General features: G+C 42.9%; 1 protein-coding gene across 2 annotated transcripts in view; it reads right to left on the minus strand.

The window, feature by feature from the left end:
* Nucleotides 1-9,877: 9,877 nt before the first annotated feature.
* fndc1 (fibronectin type III domain containing 1) overlaps nucleotides 9,878-23,112 on the minus strand; it is a 297,076-nt gene continuing 283,841 nt past the window's right edge. For both annotated transcript variants that reach the window (XM_085981527.1, XM_085981526.1), the window contains 3 exons: nucleotides 21,982-22,143; nucleotides 13,661-13,783; nucleotides 9,878-12,723 (listed from right to left, as the gene is read on the minus strand). In XM_085981527.1, the coding sequence (XP_085837653.1) occupies nucleotides 12,593-12,723; nucleotides 13,661-13,783; nucleotides 21,982-22,143 (416 nt within the window). In that variant the 3' untranslated portion in view covers nucleotides 9,878-12,592. The remainder of the gene's footprint in view (nucleotides 12,724-13,660; nucleotides 13,784-21,981; nucleotides 22,144-23,112) is intronic.

Here is a 23,112-nt window from a genome sequence, read left to right on the forward strand (position 1 = left end):
ACCAAACTCCAGCCATGATGTTCTTCAATCGAAGACTACGATGCCGCTTGGATTTGGTTAAGCCAAACGTCTGAAGAGATGTGGAGAACAGGCAGTTTCAGAATATGAATGAAAGGCCGACCAGGAGTTTTAAGATAGGTGAACCAGTTTTGGCCCGGGACTACCGCACTGAGAAATGGCAGCCAGGAACGATTTGTACATGACAAGGACCTCTCATGTATACCGTGGACGTTGGGGAGAGCATTGTAAGACGCCATGTTGACCAGATTCTAGCGTCACTGGAAAACGTCAACTCCACACCACGATCTGATACACCTGGTAATGAAGTCGACATTCCAATTGCAGCTACCGCAGAACCGGTAATATTGGAAGGAGATGAACCAAACAACGACATTGATCCCGACTCAACATTGCCAGAAGAACCTGATACCCCAAAGAGGCGTTATCCAGACAGAATCACGAAGCCTCCTCAAAGACTGAACTTATAATTGCTTAAACTTAACCAATGTATCTAGCAACAGCAATTGTGATTGTAATTAGTTATCATTTAGTTGTTAAATGAATGTTATGTACTGTTTATCTAAAAGGGGAGGAATTGTTGTGTATGTACCTTTAAGAGAATAACTGGTCTCAGACTGCAGTACCGGCAGTGACCACCCCTGTATAAAAGGCGCTAGTGAGCCTCTGTGTTTTTAGTTTCACTATTGACTTCCACCAGTAAAGACTTATTTTGTTTCACTCCTGCAGTTCGTGTCTCAATTATTCACGGACGTAATAATTAGACCATCAGATTGAGAAGCACTGAGTCAATCGGGAACAATAGGCCTCAGATCCCTGCACTCAATTATACCAGGAACTGATGCCCAAAATGCATGCTTCACAACAGCTGCCAGCCACCGCATTGTCAGCTCCCTGGAGTCAGCTTTACAAAGGAAGAGTAAGAAAATAAAGTTTGACAAGAATGATAGTGATAATTGAAATGTGTTTTAGAAAAATTACATTATTACAACCAAAATAATGTAATGACAATTCTTTACTGGTGATGTAATTTTTACGTACCCCATGCTTTGGATAGGTTGCTATGGCTTATTTGAAGGAAATATACAAATGTGTCACTAATGATGAAAGACAGTGAAAAGATTCATCAACGGAATTGTTAGAGTGAGACAATTTCTAAACATTTCAAAACCATCAATATATTAAACATCTTATATCTGCGCGCAATTCATTTATGCAAAATCTTACATTCTTTGCCACGTTTTTGTGACACTTTTCTCCCATTATCGATATCTATGTCCAAATTATAATGGAAAGGCCTATGTAAACTTATGTTGTAGTTACACCCTCCCACCAGTGGTGACACTATAGTGCTACAATTTTGCATCTCCCAGCTTGGTAGAGAAACCTCTATGCTCCAACCAACTCCAGTACTCTGCTTCCCAAATTACTTTTGTTTTTGCTATTTAACCATAAATAACAATGGGCCAAATCTTGCTGGATACATAATGGTGTGTTAACGATGCACACCATTATTAATGTGCAAATCGGCCAGCAAGTTCAGGGGATTAAGAGAATTCTTACTTTTAAGAATTTGCTGGATTTGCACATTAATTATCCATTAAACTCGCCGCAGAAAGCTAGGGCTGGAACTTAACAGCGCAAGTGCCTTTTTAACGACTTAATAATTGTTAATGTAATGCAATGCCAATCAGCATCGGACCTGTGAGGGGGCAGTGACCGGCGGCAGAGCTTAAAAGCGGTGGCAGTTGTGAGGTGAGGCCGGATCAGAGCATCGGACCTGTGAGGGGGCAGTGACCGGCGGCAGAGCTTAAAAGCGGCGGCAGTTGCGAAGTGAGGCCCGATCAGAGCATCGGACCTGTGAGGGGGCAGTGACCGGCGGCAGAGCTTAAAAGCGGTGGCAGTTGCGAGGTGAGGCCCGATCAGAGCATCGGACCTGTGAGGGGGCAGTGACCGGCGGCAGAGCTTAAAAGCGGTGGCAGTTGTGAGGTGAGGCCGGATCAGAGCATCGGACCTGTGAGGGGGCAGTGACCGGCGGCAGAGCTTAAAAGCGGCGGCAGTTGCGAGGTGAGGCCCGATCAGAGCATCGGACCTGTGAGGGGGCAGTGACCGGCGGCAGAGCTTAAAAGCGGCGGCAGTTGCGAGGTGAGGCACACCAATTCAGCAGCAGAGGAGAGAGGTAAAAAGTAATCCAAGTGTGACGTCACCAGGAAGCAGGTAAGTGATTGGTTGGTGAGTATTTCTTTCTCCTTTTCATTACAAGCTTAAATTCGGCGGTTTTTTTCTAGGGTCTCTGTGGTGTAGTGGGGACAGTTGGTAAATAAGCGCCCTAGAGTATATCTTTAACTGGTTGTACTTAATAAGGCCTTTCTGGTGCAGAGTGACTGTTGGTAAACCATTTAACTGGTGTAATTAGAGGGATTGATTTAATTTAAATCCAATTAATTAAAGGGGACACTAGCATCTAAAATCGGGTAACAATAAAAAGTTTAACTAATTACATAGAATGGAGCAGGTGATGTGTTACTGTTGCGAGATATGGGAGCTGGTAGACCCCATTGAGGCTCACGGTGATTACATCTGTGACAAGTGTCTGCTGCTACAGGATCTCCAGCTCTGTGTTGATGAGCTGCAGTCTGAGCTTCAGACACTGCGACACATCAGGGAGGGGGAGAAGTACCTGGACTCAGTGTACCAGAAGGTGGTCACACCGATGAAGTTAATTAATTCAGATGTAGAACATGGCCAGGATGGTGTGACTACGAGCGAGGCAGGTACGGGGATCCAGGAGGTAGTCACAGAATCACAGAAACCCCACAGTGCAGAGAGAGGCCATTTCGGCCCATCGAGCCTGCACCGACACATATCCCACCTGATCCCTGTAACCCCTACACCAACACATATCACACCCTATCCCCGTAACCCCACGTATTTAATCCCCCTAACACTAAGGGTCAATTTATCATAGCCAATCAACCTAACCCGCACATCTTTGGACTGTGGGAGGAAACCGGAGCACCCGGAGAAAACCCACGCAAACACGGGGAGAATGTGCAAACTCCACACAGTCACCCGAGGCCGGATTCGAACCCGGGTCCCTGGCGCTGTGAGGCAACAGTGTTGGAGGAGCCGCAGCCCTTGCTCTTGGCCAACAGGTTCAAGGTTCTTACTCCCTGTGTGGACAGGAGCAGGGACTGCAGGGAGGATGAGCAACCTGGCTACAGCACCGTGGAACGGGGGGCCATTCAAGAGGGGGGAGTAAATAGAAATGTTGTAGTGGTAGGCGACAGTATTATTAGAGGGATAGATAGAGTTCTCTGCAGCCAAGAGCGAGAGTCCCGTAGGCTGTGTTGCCTACCCGGTGCCAGGGTTAAGGACATCTCCTCTGGGCTGGAAAGAAACTTGCAGTGGGAGGGGGTGGATCCAGTCATCGTGGTCCATGTTGGTACAAACGACGTAGATAGGACTAGGAAGCCGGTTCTGTTAAAGGAGTATGAGCAGCTAGGCACTGTTGCCTCACAGCGCCAGGGACCCGGGTTCAAATCCGGCCTCGGGTGACTGTCTGTGTGGAGTTTGCACATTCTCCCCGTGTTTGCGTGGGTTTCCTCCGGGTGCTCCGGTTTCCTCCCACAGTCCAAAGATGTGCGGGTTTAGGTTGATTGGCTATGATAAATTGACCCTTAGTGTTAGGGGGATTAAATACGTGGGGTTACGGGAATCGGGTGGGATATGTGTCGGTGCAGGCTCGATGGGCCGAAATGGCCTCTATCTGCACTGTGGGGTTTCTGTGATTCTGTGAAATTAAAAAACAGAACCTCAAGGGTAATAATCTCTGGATTATTACCTGAGCCACGAGCAAATTTGGCTAGGACAAATAAAATTAGAGTGTTAAATGCGTGGCTCAAAGACTGGTGTGGGAGAAATGGGTTTTGCTTCCTGGGACACTGGCACCAGTACTGGGGCAGGAGGGAGCTGTTCCGTTGGGACGGGCTTCACTTGGCCAGTGCTGGGACTAGAGTCCTGGCGGATCATATAACTAGGGCTGTAGAGAGGGCTTTAAGCTAACTAGTGGGGGGAGGTTCCTGGAGAGCAAATAATAAAAATAACAACAGAGAAGGTCATAGACTTAGGTAGCAGTGGGGAAATTAAAAACCAGAGTGTGTCAGGAAGGGGCAGAAGGTATGGAGTAAAAGGTAAAGTAATAAAAAGGGCAAAAGCAGGAACTAAGTGTCACAAAACATATTTGAAAGTTCTCTATCTGAATGCACGTAGCATTCGTAACAAAATAGACGAGTTAATGGCACAAATAACTACATATGGGTATGATCTTGTGGCCATTACAGAAACATGGCTGCAGGGTGACAATGCCTGGGATTTAAACATACCAGGTTATTTAACGATCAGGAAGGACAGGCAGGAAGGAAGGGGAGGTGGGGTGGCTATGTTAATAAAGGAAGGAATCACTGTAATACAGAGAAATGATATTGGGTCAAAAGATCAGGATAATGAAACAGTTTGGGTGGAGATAAGGAATAATAAGGGGAAAAAACACGAGTGGGCGTAGTCTATAGGCCTCCGAACAGTTGCAACTCAGTTGGACGGAGTATCAATCAGGAAATAGTTGAGGCTTGTAATAGTGAACATCTATAATTATGGGGGATTTTAACTATCATATTAATTGGATAAATCAAACTGGGCAGGGCTGCCTTGAGGATGAGTTCATTGAGTGTATTAGGGATGGGTTTCTTGAGCAGTATGTAACTGAACCGACCAGGGGACAAGCAACCTTAGATCTGGTCCTGTGTAACGAGACAGGATTAATTAAAAATGTCCTAGTAAAGGATCCCCTTGGAATGAGTGACCATAACATGGTTGAATTCCATATTCAATTAGAGGGTGAGAAGGTTGGATCTCAAACAAGCGTGCTAAGCTTGAATAAAGGAGACTATGAAGGTATGAGAGCGGAATTGAGTAGAGTGGATTGGGAAAATAGATTAAAGGGTAAGACGATACATGATCAGTGGTGTACATTTAAGGAGTTATTTTGCAACTTCCAAAAAAAATATATTCCACTGAAAAGAAAAGGGTGTAAAAGAAAAGACAGCCATCCGTGGCTAAGTAAAGAAATTAAGGATAGTATTCAACTAAAAACAAGGGCATATAAGGTAGCCAAATCTAGTGGGAGGATCGAGGATTGGGAAAACTTTAAAAGACAGCAAAAAATAACAAAAAGATTGATTAAGAAAGGGAAGATAGATTATGAAAGTAAATTAGCAAAAAATATAAAAACAGATAGTAAGAGTTTTATAGTTATATAAAAAGAAAAAGGGTGGCTAAAGTAAATGTTGGTCCCTTAGAGGATGAGACCAGGAAATTAATGGTGGGAAATATGGAGATGGCAAAAACACTGAATGAGTATTTTGTATCAGTCTTTACAGTAGAGGACACTAAGAATATCCCAACACTGGACAAACAGGGGGCTATAGGGGGGGGGAGGAGCGAAACACGATCAAAATCACTAAGGAAGTGGTACTCGGTAAAATAATGGGACTCAAGGCGGATAAATCACTGGACCTGATGGCTTACATCCTAGGGTCTTGAGGGAAGTGGCGGTAGGGATTGTGGATGCATTGGTAATAATTTTCCAGAACTCCCTGGACTCAGCAAAGGTCACGGCAGACTGGAAAACTGCTAATGTAACACACCTATTTAAAAAGGGCAGTAGACAGAAGGCTGGAAACTATAGACCGGTTAGCCTAACATCTGTGGTAGGTAAAATGTTGGAGTCCATTATTAAGGAGACAGTAACAGGACATTTGGATAATCATAATTTAATAGGACAAAGTCAGCATGGTTTTATGAAGGGGAAGTCATGTTTGACAAATTTGCTGGAGTTCTTTGAGGAAGTAACATATAGGGTGGATAAAGGGGAACCAATGGACGTAGTGTATTTAGACTTCCAAAAGGCATTTGACAAGGTGCCACACAAAAGATTATTGCTTAAGATAAAAAATCACGGGATTGGGGGTAATATTCTGGCATGGATAGAGGATTGGCTATCTAACAGAAGGCAGAGAGTTGGGATAAATGGTTCATTCTCAGACTGGCAATCAGTAACTAGTGGTGTTCCGCAGGGGTCAGTGCTGGGTCCCGTGCTGGGTCCCCAACTCTTTACAATCTAGATTAACGATTTGGAGGAGGGGACCGAGTGTAACATATCAAAGTTTGCAGATGATACTAAGATGGGAAGGAAAGTAGTGAGTGAGGAGGACATAAAAAACCTTCAAGGGGACATAGACAGGCTAAGTAAATGGGCAGAGATTTGGTAGATGGAATACAATACTGGAAAGTGTGAGGTTATGCACTTTGGCAGGAAAAATCGTAGAGCAAATTATTATCTTAATGGCAAGAAACGGGAAAGTACTGAAGTACAAAGGGATCTGGGGGTCCTGGTGCACGAAACTCAAAAGGTTAGTATGCAGGTGCAGCAAGTGATTAAGAAGGCCAATGGAATGTTGGCTTTCATTGCTAGGGGGATAGAATATAAAAATAGGGAGGTATTGCTTCAGTTGTACAAGGTATTGGTGAGACCGCACCTGGAATACTGCATACAGTTTTGGTGTCCATACTTAAGAAAAGACATACTTGCTCTCGAGTCAGTACAAAGAAGGTTCACTCGGTTAATCCCGGGGATGGACATATGAGGAGCGGTTGAGTAGATTGGGACTCTACTCATTGGAGTTCAGAAGAATGAGAGGCGATCTTATTGAAACATATAAGATTGTGAAGGGGTTGGATCGGGTGGATGCGGGGAAGATGTTCCCGATGATGGGTGAAACTAGAACTAGGGGGCATAGTCTTAGAATAAGGGGCTGCTCTTTCAAAACTGAGATGAGGAGGAACTACTTCACTCAGAGGGTGGTAGGTCCATGGAATATGCTGCCCCAAAAAGCTGTAGAAGCTACATCATTGCATAAATTTAAAACAGAAATAGACAGTTTCCTAGAAGTAAAGGGAATTAAGGGTTATGGGGAGCGGGCAGGAATTTGGACATGAGTCTAGGTTCGGATCGGTCATGGCCCTGTGGGTAGCGGAGCGGGCCCAGGGGCCGTGTAGCCTGATCCTGCTCCTATTTCATGTGTCTAATTCTGTTAGATTCAGGAGATAGTTCTGTGATAGTAGATTGGCGGTTAGGATCAGATCAGCCATGATCTTATTGAATGGCGGAGCAGGCTCGAGGGGCCGATTGGCCTACTCCTGCTCCTATTTCTTATGTTCTTTCTTATGTTCTAACCTCTCTGGCCCAGAAAGGGAATATATACTGTTCAGTCTCATTCCTGCATGTAGTCAATTGTTAGAGATTTTAAAACTGTCAAATTGAATTCTTTAAAAAAAAAAAATTTCTCCCAATCTAATCTTTCTTTCACTCTTTTTATTTTTCTTTCTGTACGGGATTTGACACAAAGATAGGCGCATTGTAAGCAATGTAGATGGAAGCATAAAATTATAAACAAGGGTTACATTCCTGGGGTGATTTGATCCAAGATTTCAAGATATTAAGGGGAACTGGTTGGGGAATCTAGGACTAGGGGAAATAGCCTAAAAGTTAGAGACAGGCCTTTCAGGAGTGAAGTTAAGAAACATTTCTACACACAAAGGGTGGTAGAAGTTTGGAACTCTCTTCCACAAATGGCAGTTGATTCTAGGTCAATTGTTAATTTGAAATCTGAGATGGATAGATTTTGTTGACCAAAGGTATTAAGAGATATGGGGCAAAGCCGGCTACATGGAGATAGGTCACAGATCAACCATGATCTCATTGAATGGCAGAACAGGCTCGAGGGGCTGAATGGCCTCCTCCTGTTACTATGTTCCTAATTCACCCGCCTTTGCCATTATTCCTCTGTTCACTAAGGTTCCAGATGCCCTCGTTAAGCCATTATCAGCTCGCACTTCCAGCAAGTTATGGTGCAAAATTTTTTTTTTTTTTTTTTTTTTTTTTTTTTTTTTTTTTTTTGAGGTGAAGGGTCCAGGAAAAAGTCTAACTACTGACTCACACCGTGAGATGCCCCACTCGCGCAAGATCTGGCTCATTATCGAAGTATTATATAAAATAAGGACAGAATGAATGACTTACAATGGGGACTGAACTATGTCTGTGCACTCTTGTCCAAATGTCCCCTGCCCTCTAAGACTTTAAGAAGTTAAGACTTGGTCCTGACTCCTCATGTGCAATGCCACAGGAGATTAACTAGTTATTTCTCATAAAAAGTGCCTAGCATTGTAGAAAGTGTTGCAGCTCAACCATCAGAGCTTTGGTGAATTTATACTTTTTAGTTATCATGGAATAAAATAGATAACAGGGAATGTCTTGACAGGACTTTGAGGGATTGGAGTGATTCACAAGCACAGCTCAAAAATGTTCTTGTAAACCTTCCTTAGTTTTTTTTCTGATTTTGTTTTTAACCATTGCTGTCTAAATCCAAAATGAGAGCCCATAGTTTGATGTTAAATCGTTAAATCTGGGCATTAGTAAGAAAATAGCATGGGCACTAACCTGTAGTGAGGCTGCTGTAGGGGATAATAGGTGGGGGCCTCTCACCAGGTGCTTTTCCTTTGCTGCCCGCACCCTGATGTTGATGCCGTAACCGAGTCTCTCGCTCACTAACAGGCTGAAAACGGAGCGAGGCAAGGGCCTCTCAGGAATAAATACCAGGATTCTGGAAAGATGCCTGCACAGTGGAAATGGTGATTCAGCAGCAAAAACAACCACCTCCACTCAGTCGCAGCCAGACCAGTCAACAGAAGTTTAAAAAATCATTGCAGTTAACATTGAACCTGCAAGCCCATAACATACAAGAGACTCCATTCTTCCAGCTTAACGAGATAGCAAGGTAAAGTTTGCTGGAGCACATTTCAGGTGCAGACTCTTTCTCGATGGGAATGTTGATTGGAGAATCGGGTGCTGAGGTGTTGTGATCATCATTAAAATAAACCGATGGAAAATCGCGCAAGGTTGCGAAGCGGGTGTACGGATCTCCACAACCAAAGTTCTCATTATGTAATCCAGTCACACAAAGCTCTGCATCAAGAGCACGAATGTGTAAAATGACTATTGTGTTTATATCCCCCGAGGAATAAAATTTTAAAATGTGACATGGGTTAATTTCTCTAACCGAAAAGTCTCATCTTGTCCCAGATTGGGTGGTGGAAATGGGAAACAAGAGACAATAATACAATATCATAAATGTCACTGCATGCTTTAGAAGATGCCCCCATCAACAAATCACTGCATTCTGATTGCTTTATGTTGCCTTCTAACAGTCTGTTGCAGCTGTAATAATATTGTGCGGGTGTTTTGAAAAGGTATTTCTCAGCAGCAGGAAAATAAAAAGTTACCCAGCTGTGCCTGTCACAGTTTCTTAACTGATTTACAACCTAGTTAATCAATTTTAACCAATGTTCCCTATTCTGAACCTGGCTGCTGGATCTTGTCTTAAGCATCTGAAAAATTTACACTCATATTGGTTTCCCTTCTCATGACACTTGGTGCAGATTGCAGACAGACAAAAAAACATATGCTACTCTGCTAGGTCTCAAGTCCCCATCTAATTTTTGGCAGAGTTATAAAAAATAAGTCTGAGTGAGTACTGTAGATGCCGTTGAACAGCCATACGTTAACATTTATAAGCATGGAACATTAGAAACACAAATAAAATACACTACAGTATTTCCAAGCGGGGAAATAGGCAATATAAATTAATGACATATGAGTATTTGGCATTCTCAGAAAGACAAAAAAAATGGTCTGGCCTGTTCATCACCCCTTTCCATAAAACATCACTATACAAAACAGGCATATTTTGTATAATATTTAATAAACAGTAGATTTTTACAGTTATTAACAAGTTTCTGCAGATTGCATAGTACACAAGTGTAAGTTGTGCTGGAATGAAACAAGCATTAATGGTGTGACTATATAGAGTAAATTCAGTGATCCCACACTCGCAGCAGGGAGCCAGCCTGGTAGGTAGTGTGGGTTGGAAAATGGGTGCTACAGTATGATAGCTTTATCTCTCAGTCACACTCCCCTACTATGGGCACAGGATCACTGAACTTGCCCTCGATTCCAGGTTTATAGCTGGAATCAAGGTTCTTCCCAGGGTCAAAGTGAGCCTTGCAGGATTCCCAATTTTTTTTTTTTTTTTTTTTTTATATAATTGTTTTTTTTTTTAAAAACAGGACCAACAGATTCCCTCCCCCCAATATTCTGTATGATTTTTGAATAAAATATCTAACAAGATATTTTAATTGGAACAAAGTTGACCAACCTAATTGTCCGGACTTCTGCCAATGCCATGAATTCAGTTTAGTGTCCAGGAGCCCTGATGTTAAATTCATGGGACAAGACAGGCAAAGGCTTGGTGTTAAGGATGACGCCGATAGTTGTGGCTCAAATGAAAGACAAGCTTGACACACACAGTGTTGTGATGCAAAACAAGTTTAAATAATGTGATATCCATTCAACCATCACAGCCAAAAGCACAATGCACAATAGTCATTTCTGATAGCATGCATAGGCTGCTTATTAAACCCATCAAAGACTGCATCCATACAATGGGCTGATTTTCAAAGATTCATTGTCTTGGTGCAGTTTATAGTTGAAGCACTCATTCTTTGACCTAACATGCAATTTTCAGCAGATTTGCTCATTTTTAAAGCACAGAAATTCAGGTACAACATGTAACAACAGATTTGGCACAATGGTTGGCCAAATGTGTGGTTTTGTTTACAAATGCACGAGATGCACAAATTGGAAAAGCAGAAAAGCCAGTGTTTGAAATTCCCGAATCCCATTTAAAAATGCTCTCTAAATGGATCTTTTACTATAAAATATACATATTATATAAAAAAGATTTCCATTTTTAAAGGTGTTTACTTTGCACATTTACTCAAAATAACATTTAATAAAAGGCACATCAGGAGGACATAAGAGGCTAAATTCCCTGATCCCACACTCCCAAAGGGAAGCCATGCTTGAAAAGAGTGTGAATGGGAGAACTGGTGCTACAGTGTTGTAGCCCTATCACTGACTACACTCCCTTTTGAGTGTGGCTGCTTGCTGGGGGCGTGTAATTAGTGAATTCACCCGCAAATATTGCTTTTTTTTGCGCCAGCGCAATGGTTTAACATACAAGGAGCCACAGATGATGCTATCTCACTGCGTTGCTCTGTTTTGTGTCATTCAAAAACAGCGTAAATTAATTGCGCCTGCGCAAAAATCAGCTTCTTAAAATTCAGCGCAAGCACAAAAAAGTGCACCAAGGAAACTGTGCAGGAATGAATTAAGCAAAGCTCCCTTTACACTGGTGCAACAGTTTGGAAATCAAGCCCAATCTATCCAGCGCATTTAGTTTTCACACAAAAACAGTTACTTGAATTCTTTCCAATGTAATGGATTTTTGCAGACATGTGAAAAATTAAAATTTTAAACACCTTGAACGTTGCGAGTTAGCTGTAAGGTGTAAATGAAAATTAGCATTACGTAGGTAGCTTATGAAGATTGGCATGTGGAAATGGGTTTCCATTTCATACTATGGACTGAAAATATTAGTGAGAGGAAGCGATGGAATGTCAAATCCCAGTGTTTCAGTATCCAGCCAGTGATCCATTTGGATATGGAACTTGTACACTGTGTCTAGGTTCAATTTAGGGTTACATAACAATATAGACTATTGTAGGCCTGCAAGGAAATGCACTGTTCATTAGAGCATATATGGCTGCCTGTACGTGAGCTGGTCATTGCAGGAAAGATAAAGCAGTGCATGATTTGCCTCTGGGATTTGCCATTTTTGTAACTGGAAAGTGTGTTAATATACGCACTAGAAATGCTACAGGCGAGCACAGGTCATATACCATGCTGAATAATGGAAAAATAGCACCAGAAAGAAAAACTGTGTACAATTTGCTGGTATGGCAGTGGGTGATAAGGAAAGAAATAAAAACTGAATGGAACAGTAGCTACTGTTAAATGAGTGTTTTATAAAGCAACATTTGAGTTTCTTCTAATAGCTCAACATGATTCTGTAATTAAACCTTTCGATACAATGTGCTGACAGAGAGTCATATTGAATAACCTGATAAGCATTGACTAATCAGCTTACAAGTGCAGTTAACTTAGGCTGTTCTAATGCCCATGTGGGATTCCTGGAGCGTTGTTTTGTCTCATGTCAACAGAGCTTTGAGTCGTTGACTCTTTCGTCAATTCCTTACCTATAGGCGGAGAATGGAAGCACCACAAGTGTCATAATATCGGACATGTTTTACTTTAAGCCTGGGTGCTCCATATATATATATATATATATATATATATATATATATATATAAAGAATATTTTGTATATTCCAGTAGATTGTAGTAGAAACAGTGTTTGAAATTGTGTGAAAAAAATCTTGATTATTCGACGCATTGTCCAGTATTCTATAGAAGAGTTCACCCAGCTCTCTGTTAATTCAGCTCACGTGTAAGTAGAGTTGTTAAGTCTTCCATGAGCAATTTCTAAGGATTCACCTCATTACCATTTTCCTGGAATAGGTACTCCACATTCATACCAGCCCACATAGTAATTGGACGTCCCACCAAAATTCCCAATTCCACCAATGCGGCCAAATGACACTGGCTCTTGGCGATAACTCCGATAATAACCTAAAAAATCCACACCACAGATCAGTTATTGAATGAGCACAATACAATATCAATAAAAACAATCAAATCCAAGTCTTATTTCTTTACAGTTTGAAGAACTCAATTCAGGTGTTGAGGCCTGACTGAAATTAGTTTAGACAGGCTCAATCCAGTGCCATCCTAAATTTGCCACAAGGCTCAAAATGATTTACCATTACTTTAACAGTAGCACCCAAGTTTTTCCATTTTTGGCTCTGGCCATCAGAAAACTTGGAAATTTTCGACCCCGAAGACTGACTCTGATAACTAAGTTTGTATATAAGCCATCCCAAATCATCAATTAAATATGGACATACCATCCAGCCCACCAATTGTCTATGATCCCTGCTGCCACTCTCCTGGGTTGGTCACCAGGCAAAGAGCACTCAGTTGGCAAAGATGGATGTTCACATGCTAATAAGAGCAGGGATTGGACATGGAGGTATACCACCCTCACTCTAACACACATTATACCTGAAAGCCATCAAGTATTTTAAGAATCATAGCAATAAAACCGATTTTAAAATGTTTATAAGGTCCAGTCAGTTGTAACAGTTGAGCTACTTATGTGAGGTAACTAACAAAAATATTTCAAATAATGGGTAAAAAGAGCAGGTTGTTAGAGTCTTTTCAAAAATATTTTGAAAGCAGGAGTTACTAGTTGTGTCCAGGCTCAATTCTGATATTGTCTAGTTACTTGTTTTCTCCCATTCAGACAGAGTGCTGTGGATCTGTGCTCTGTAGGACTGACATTGGTCAACTAAGAGAAATAATAGTCAGACCGGAGAGTTAAATACTCTACCATTTGGAGCCAGTGGGCCACTATAGGATCTGGACATCTTTAACAGACCAGCTCATAGCTATTAATACATTTTCCTCACAAAAGCTTTAGAATTTGTTCCAGGGTTTCTCTGATTACCTGGGATGATAGGTAGAGATTCTGGATACATGTGTGTTCCTGTCCTTCCCTCCATGAAAGAATCAACAAACTGGCAGTGGTCCTCCCCTTTCCCCCAAGCGTCGCCAACGCTGTAAAATGTATCTGAAAAAGAGAAAGAAGTACAAATGTCTTTGACAATTAAGTTGGCATGAACAAAAGGCTCCATTCACGGTTAGTGCACAGGAATGGCATTAAACTCTGCTCGGTTAGCTTGAAACAGTCAAACCAAGGCTAGAAAATGTTCATAGTCCAGTCATTTTCACTAAAGCAATTTCTGTAGAAATAAGTCTCGGTAATTAGCTGAGAAATGGAGTAGCAGGTTGAAAGCCCCAGTGGTATGGTGTGCTGCTCTTACTACAAGCTCAGCTCTCAACCCCATCTGTGCCATCATGGGGAGGGGCAGAACCTGATGTTTTCCTGCAAGAAGGGAGAGAAGATGAAAAGTAATCCATCATTTGCTGCGCTTGTGTATTCTGGCTGGAGATGCGAACCTGGCATGGGAGACCTAGTGCTTTAAAAAGGGTGCCAAATCTGCAACAGAAGTGTGCCTGGTGGGATTTTGGAGTGCACAATTATGTGTGAACCAGCAGAGGAACTGGTTAAAGCACTAGCCAACTCGGATCCCGTGTGCTTCAATTCTGTACACTGCAAAAATCATACTTGGATCCAATTTGTCCAAAGTTTTCATAATGGGCCAGTAATTCCGGTCCCAACGCGCGAGTACGGACGGGGTACTCACGCGTGGGCCCGTTGGAAGTGCCGGATTTCAGCATGCACAGCGCATGCGCGGGAAACCGGCATTTCCTGTCCTCTGAACCAAGAGGTTCAGAGGACGAACGCGTGTGCGCAGGAGTCTGCGCGTGCGCGCTGAAATTCCTTTTTTTCCCCACAGGTTTGCGCGTGTGTAAGGGCCTCTCCAATGTAAAAAGGAGACGTAAAGACTTCATTCTTTAAGGTAAGTGGTCTATTACTTAAAATTATAACATTTTTTCCACAGCTTTATTGTTTTTAAGGACTTTACAGTAAGGTAAGTGTAGTTTTAGACCCGATTTTTAAAAAAATTATTTTTTTCAAAAATTTGATTAATTGTTTAAAATAGTTTTTTAAAAGTTATTTATAGCTTATTTAATTATTGGGATGTTTTTTAAAATTTTATTTAAAGTTAAACTAGTCTTTTGGGCGCCCGTACTTTTCATGAGTTTGACAGTTCTTACTATCAAACTCATGAATGAAGTTTCCCCTCCCCTGATTGGCTGCACAGTGCTCACCTGATCCCAGCCGGCATATTGCACTAACTACGCCGCTGGATCAGGCAAGCACATCGCGCCGACATCTGAACCAAGCCAGTGACAGGAATTCCAAGCAGGCCCAGGCTTCAGATGTCGGCACGCCAGGTGAGTGCACATCGGGGGCTTGCACGCGCGGCAAGCCCCTGAACGTAATTTCTGGGCCAATTTTAAGCACTTCTATTATATCCCCTCGCAAGTCTTCTCTTTTCCAAGAGAGAAAAGAACCGGGGGAGTCAGTTTTTCCTTACTCGCCATTCCTTTAAGTTCTGGAATCAATTGTGTAGCCCTTCTCTGTACCCCTTCCAATAATTGAATATCCTTTTTCAAATAAAGAGACCAAAACTGCCCACAGTACTCTAGATGCGGTACTACCGGGGGCAAATAGTTTTAAAATGACCTCTCTGGATTTATATATTATACCCCTTACTATGCATCTTAACATTTGGTTTGCTTTTTTAACAGCCTAGGAACATTATGCTATTGCTTTAGTGACCTGTCAACTTAAACCTAAGATTCCTCTCCTACCTCATTTACCACATAATCCACATCAACCTTCCCTCTGCCAAATCTCAACCTACATTTCCCTGTATTAAACTTCATCTGCCATTTCTCTGCCCACTGATTGAGCTTGTCGAGGTTCTTTTGAATTTGTGCATATTGATATTAAATCATTTCCCTATGTTCCCAATTTGGTAATATCTGCAAAATGTGGACACTTTTAACACAAGTCCTTCCTCTACGGGTAAATGTCTGCCAACCAGATACCTGCCCATCCAATTGTTACCAATCCATTTAAAACATTCCTGTCTAACCCACAGACTTGGACTTGTGTATTATGTGGGACAGTGTCAAATGCCTTCCTGAAATCAGGTAGTTAACATCCACCAACTCTCCCCTGTCTACTAGGTCTGTTATCTGCTCAAAGAAATCCAAAAAAGTAGTCAGGCATGACCGCTCACTCCTAAAACCATGCTCACCGTCTTGGATTAGCTCATGTTCCTCAAAATGCTGCCTCAAGTGTCAGCTGTGGCTTAGCGTGTAGCATTCTCACCTCTGAATCAGCAGATTGTGGGTTCAAGTCCCACTCGAGACGTGAGCACAAAAAATCTAGGCTGACACTCCAGTGCAGTACTGAGGGAGTGCTGTGCTGTCAGAGGTGCCGTCTTTCAAATGAGGCATTAAATTGAGGCCCTGTCTGCTCTCTCAGGTGGATGTAAAAGATCCCATGGCACTATTTCGAAGGTCATGAAAGGCGCTATATAAATGCAAGTCTTTCTTTCATAGTATCCCTCATAACACTTTCCCAATAGTGGAAAAGTTTGGAATGTTGACTTTATGGATGGTAATGGCTATTTCTCCAGGCTGTTACCAGGGAGCACAATCAGTCCATTAGTGTAGTAAGAACTTTTTTCCCACCGGTTTATTGTTTTCCCTTCCTAAATATAAACATACAAAAAGGGACAGGCAACGACTAGTTGATCCATCGAGCCCATTCCACTCCCGCAGCACACCATCACTCCCGCAGCACACCATCACTCCCGCTAACCCCACCACCACCACCACCATCACCATCACCCAAGCAGTCATGTAATCTTCTGTGAGAATGTTGGAGGCCATTAAATCCACCATGATAAGGAGAAAACTACCATCAAACAGCCTGATCTCTACTAGCAGCAGCTTTAACATTAAAATAATGGGGTGGGTGGGAGTGAAGAAAGAGACTGGCAAAACAGCAGCTGCCAACCCGGATAATATCCATCCAACCATGATTAAAGGGACAGATGTATGAGCCCCTTGCTCGTATCTTCAACAGTTCTATAGAGTACAAGGATGATACCAGAAATGCGAGGTTATACCAATCAAAGAAAGGATGAACAGGCTGGGTCTTTTTTCTCTTGAAAAGAGAAGGCTGACGGGTGACCTAATAGAGGTCTTTAAAATTATGAAAGGTTTTAGAGTAGACACAGAGAGAATGGGGTAGATTTTGCCGAACCTGTCGGGAAGAAGGCGGGACTTCCCCTTTCGGGTTTTTGACCCACCTACTTCGACGTCCGGCCAATCCGCGCGGTTTTCCCTTGATTGACCTTGTTGAGCCCGCCCAGCAGGCTCAGCAGGCCAATTAAGGGCCACCCAGCAACAGGTGACGTCACAGACTGAAATTTCATCTGTCAAGAGTCCTTGACAGATGACATATCAGCGTTTGACAGCTGTTTGAAGCTGTGAAACACTGACAGTCTGAGTTCTGACATGAGTCATTCTGCACAGACTCAGTTAGAACTCACACCGGCACTCAAAGCTGAAGGCTTTCACTTTTGACAGATCGCAGCTGTTCAGCTTTAAGTTCCGGCTGAGTGATGCGCTCCCGACGGCTACAGGAAGAAAGGCTGTTAAGGTAAGTACAGGTAAGCAAAAGTTCTTTACACACTTTAGACACACCAAACGCACTTACCTTTGCACTCATGCACCCATCACTCACCTGAGCGCCGACATCGCGACCCCTCCAACTCCTTCAACCCGACGGCCCGCCTGCTCTACCTGGCATGGTTTGGAGCCGTCGGGAAACCCACACGAAACCCCTCAAAATAGGGATTAGGCTAAAAACTGCCTGTTAATTGGCACTAATCCCTACCCGCCTGGTTTCGGCGGGTCCCAGTGCGGGGCGGGTACCCGCCGCCCCCGAAACTTACGCGGGGCGGGGTTTTGGGCAGGATGGTGTCGGGACCCCCAAATTCAGGATTTCCCCCCCCCCCCGCCTGAAACCCTGCCTGACGGCTCCCCGAAAATCTAGCCCAATATTTCCACTTGTGGGGAAGAGCAAAACTAGAGGCCATCAATATAATAGTCACCAAGAAATCAAATAGCAAATTCAGAAGAAATGTCTTTACCCAGAGAGTGGTGAGAATGTGGAACTTACCACAAGGAACTTACCCCAAAGATGTGCGGGTTAGGTTGATTGGCTATGATAAATTAACCCTTAGGGTTAGGGGGATTAAATACGTGGGGTTACAGGGATAGGGTGGGATATGTGTTGGTGTAGGTGTTACGGGGATCGGGTGGGATATGTGTCGGTGCAGGCTCGATGGGCCGAAATGGCCTCTATCTGCACTGTGGGGTTTCTGTGATTCTGTTTCTGTGAAGGAGTGGCTGAAGCGAATAGTATAGAAGCATTTAAGGGGAGGCTGGACAAACATATAAGGGAGAAGGGAATAGAGGGTTATGCTGATAAAGTTAGATGAGGAAAGATGGGAGGAGGCTTGAGTGGAGCATAAATGCTGGCATGGACTGGCTGGGCCGAATGGCCTGTTTCTGTGCTGTACATCCTTTGCAAGTACAACTTCTTGGCTGTGGGATTGGAGCCAATTCCTAATCCAGAGATGTCATGTCCACTTGATCTGTCTCCCTGGTAAATACTGAAGCAAAGTAATTATTTAATATTTCGGATGTGGTTCAGCCTGGAGACATGTTAACAATGGTGTCCGCCAGGGACCGGTCCTGGGCCCGCTACTGTTCAGTCTTTATTAATGATTTGGACAATGGTGTTGGGAGTAACTTTACAGATGACACCAAAAGCTGTGCAAGGGTTAAGACGGTAGAGGAGTGCAATCAAATCCAAAAAGATTTAGATGTGCTAGGGGAGTGGACCACACAATGACAAATGGCATTTAATTTAGATAAATATAGTGTCATGCATGTTGGTAGCGCCAACATAGAATACACGTATCACTTGCAAGGAACAATACTGAAGGAGGTTGAGAGAGAAAAAGATTTAGATGTTATTGTGCACAGTCCACTGAAGATTCATGACCTATATAGAGAAACTGTAGCTAAAGCTAACAGGGTATTGGGTTGTATTAATAGAACCAATCAGTATAACTCAAAGGACACTATACAGATCGCTGGACAGACCTTGTCTGGAGTACTGTGCCCAGTTTTGGTCCCCCCCCCACATGGTGGATGATATAGTGGCCTTGGAAAAGGTCCAGAGGAGAATGATTCAGAACTTAAAGAACCTCAGCTACTCAGATAGGCTCAAGAACCTTGATCTGTTTACTTTAGAGCAACCAGAGGTGACCTGATAGAGTTCTACAAAATAATTAAAGGGCTAGATAGCATCCCTATTGACAGGTTATTCCAATTTAACAGATTGGGGAGGACCAGGGGACACAAGTATCAACTCTGTAAGAGTCAGAATAGAATGGATGTAAGGCAATTCTTCTTTGCCCAGAGAGTGGTGAACCTCTGGAATACATTGCTGGCTGGTGTGGTGGGTGCTGACTTTGTATACCTTCAAGAGGGAGCTGGACCAGTTCTTGACTGGGGCAGAGATCGTATCACATAGAAAGTAAGGGTCTTTATAAATAACACTTGGTCTGTGAGATCTCCTGGACTGGTTTTGATCAGCTGAGGGGGTGGGAGAAGAATTTACCAGAGTATTTTTCTCCTATTGGCCCTGGGTTTTTGTCTCTCCCAGGAGATTACATGGCTGTGGGGGTGGGGGAGAGGGAAGAAGTGTTTGGCCAGACCATCATGGTGTGTGGCAGGTCAGATGGACCAACTGGTATTTTCCTGTTTGTCAATTTCGTATGTAACGCACCCTTTTCATCAATTGCTCAACTTCCATCCCAAACCTCGGTCATAGGAAATGCAGGAAAACTAAGAACCTAGCAGCATTGTTTAAATACTGCTGCCGAAGGGGCGGCAAAACCATATTCTAAGATTCTACGTTTCTTATTCTTTTCTGTCGCTCTCCACTTCCATACAGCTCCTTTCAGTTTGCCTTTCCAGGGCAGCTGTGCACTCTGGCAGGGACTGCATCATCTGGCAGTGGATGAATATAAGACTCCCAGCAGGAGACACAGAGATCATTTATTGGAGCACAAAAATCCCAAGACATGTAAGTACAAACAAGACGCCAAAGGAAGACAAAAAAGGACACACGTTTTCCTAAATTAGATGAATGTTGTTCCTACTTAACAATGAAAAACATTTTCAGGGTTATTAATCTTGCTGCTGTGATGGAACTTTCCCAATTTAATTGACTTCTCCCTCTACTCTGACTATGTAAAAATGTATTCCCAACTCTTGCATCTATTCGAACAGAACAGTTTTTCTAAAGTTTTCAATGCACTTCATGACTTAAGTCATCTTTCAAAATGAGCAGTGATCATAGAGTTAGAGAGCCTACAGCACAGAAACAAGCCATTTGGCCCAACTTGGCATTTATGCTCCACACGAGCCTCCTCCCACCCCTCTTCATTTAACCCTATCAGGATATCCTTCTTTTCCTTTCTGCCTCATGCACTTATCTAGCTTCCCCTTAAGCATCTATGCTATTTGACCCAACTACTCCTTGTGATAGCAAACTCCACATTCTAACCATTCTTTGGATAAAGAAGTTCCTCCTGAATTCCCTATTGAATTTATTAGTACCTACCTTATATTTATGGCCATTAGTTTTGGTCTCCTCCACAAGTGGAAATGTCTTCTCTATGTCTACCCTATCAAACCTTTTCATAATCTTAAAGATCTCTATCAGGACACCCCTCAGCCCTCTCTTTTCTAGAGAAAAGAGCCCCAGCCTGTTCAGCCTTTTCTGATAGTTTATAACCTCCAGTTCTGCTATCATCCTTGTGAATCTTTTTTTGCACCTTCTCCAGTGCCTGTGTCCTTTTTAAATTATGGAGACCAGAACTGTGCACAGTGCTCCAAGTAAATGATCAGCTATGTAATCACTGCCGCCAGGCCACATGGACCAGCAATGTCTTTCAGAACCAGGCAGCGTGTTGATCAGAAGTCTAGCCTGCAAGATCTCTTTCCATGGCACCAGCAGCAGAACCTACAATGGTTGGAGGCTGATGTTAATGAGGGGACAACATTTCCTTGTTTCCTTTGCTATTGTCTGTTTAATTATTAACTATCTTGGCTTTTATTGTCCTGTTTAAGTGGCACAATCACTACACTGAAGATTTTTGCCGATCTGAGCAAACAGAATTTTAAAGCTAAAACTATGACCCGTATTTTACGATCGGAGGCTTCCTGCGTGCGGAGGCCTCCAAGCTGGGAAAAAATCTATGCCCTTACCCGAGGGCGCCAGAGGTCCGGCCATTTCTGATCCTGGGCCTCTGCTCTACGAAATTCGCAGAGCCCAGGTATCCCAGGGGGGTATGCGGTTCGCAATGAGAGAAGGGAATCTCCCTTCATGCTTTTGACAGCTTAGACCTGTCAAAATTATGAATGGAGATCACATCAAAACATTAAATAAATGAAACAAAAATTTTTTTTTTTTTTAATTTGTTAAAATTACATTAAATATTTTAAACAAAAATTTAAAATTAAAGTTTTTTACAGGGTTAAAAATAAATGTGCCTTTTTAAATTATAAATGAGAGAAATTTTTTTTTTAATTTTTTTTTTTTAACTTTTTTAAACTCATGCTGGTAAAAGCAGGCCTTACGCTTGCTTTTACCAGGTGTAAGATTTTTAAAGGATTTCAGCGGGCAGAGGTTCTGCAGAAAGCCGAACTCTCCCACCGCAGAGGCCCTTCTCCAGGGCAGACATCCGATCTGTCAAGAGGATTCTTGACAGATCGGAAGTGCCGGTTTTCAGCGCATGCAGCTCGCACACACCTGTAGGGATCAGAAAATACGGCCCATTATTTTTTGAAACATCTTTTCGCTCCCATTCTCCACTGGTTGCTGGGCTTCTCTGCTGTTGAATATGACCATCCAAATACGTGCCAATGTATTCAAAGGGGATGGTGATGACAGGGTAACATCATATATAGGCATGTACAGATGTATGTATGCACATATATAATTGTGTGCACCCACACGTACATATGCATGCACCCAGTCTGTATGCAAATATGTATTTACGTATGTGCGTATGTATATATGCATGCATTCACTCATGTCTCTGCACATTTGTGCATGCATGTATGCGTATAGAAAGAGAATGCAGAAAGTATGCTCAGCTGCATGACAGAGTTGTAAACACTCCACCTGTCACTTACCTCTCAGGCCTTCAGCCAGGAAGATTTTATATCGCAGAGAGTTGCAGAGTACCACACCCACAAACTTGCGGTACCAGGTGCGCTTCACATACTGCTTTCCTGAGCATTCGCTGGAAGAAGGTTCATACTTGAATGTATAAGGAATCCAAATTGGCTCACCCCCTGCAGGGAACAAACACAATGTTCCTTGTGTTACTACAATCAAGCTCTTGAATCACTGCAATATATATTTCAGCTATCAGTGAGGGGCGTAGATCTCAATTTATCCTTTTATTTGAGATCTGCATAACTACATTCTACATATTTCATGATATGAACCTGACTGTACATTATGAAGCTATTTTATAAATTGCTGTGATATCATGTAAATTAGATACAGAATTTATTCTGTGTATGTGAAGTGACAACTTGACCGAAATACTATCTAGGACACAACCAACACATGTAATAATAAAACAATCTGCGCATTTGCAAGCCTGTCACCATAACCACTACAGCAGGATGTCAAACTCATTTTAAATGGTGAGCATGATCTGACATCCTGGCATTTGGCATGGGTCTCATTCAGCAAAAGTTATTTGGGTACATGGGGGTGTGGTATGTGTATCAACTGTTTTCTGGGTGTAAACAGGCGCAATGTATGTCAATTTCTGGGTGCGAGGTCCTGGACTTAATTGCCGCTACTTTTAGGTGAACCTGGCAGCTGCCTGAAATTAGCATTGGATTAATTTAAATATGCAAAGAAGGGTCCTGTGCCTGTTTCAGAACCCTTCTGTAAATTGTGTGGAAAAACTAGTTGGAGCATGCATCATGCAAGCTCTGACCAGTTCTATAGCATCCTATACAGTGTTTTTTTTAAAAAAGGGAACACTGGAGGCCGTTGAAGAAATGGCAGCGAAAATTTATTTTACTTCCCCTTCTGTGGAGCGTGGAGGTGCAGGAGTGCTCCTCCAGGCTCCCCAGCACTACTGTGGGCTGCTGCCAGCCCGTACTCAACCCTCCTGCATCCCACTTCTCCAGGTATTGGAGCTTGTGATGCTCTAAACAAGTATCGTGGGTCTCCGTCCCCTTGTTCTCCCATTTTCCCACCAATGGCAACATTCTTACACTATTTACTTACAGTGAGGTGCC

Source organism: Somniosus microcephalus, chromosome 3 (genome assembly GCF_052327205.1).
Source record: "Somniosus microcephalus isolate GS21.2 chromosome 3, FLI_Smic_1.0, whole genome shotgun sequence".
In the NCBI taxonomy this organism is placed as follows: domain Eukaryota; kingdom Metazoa; phylum Chordata; class Chondrichthyes; order Squaliformes; family Somniosidae; genus Somniosus; species Somniosus microcephalus.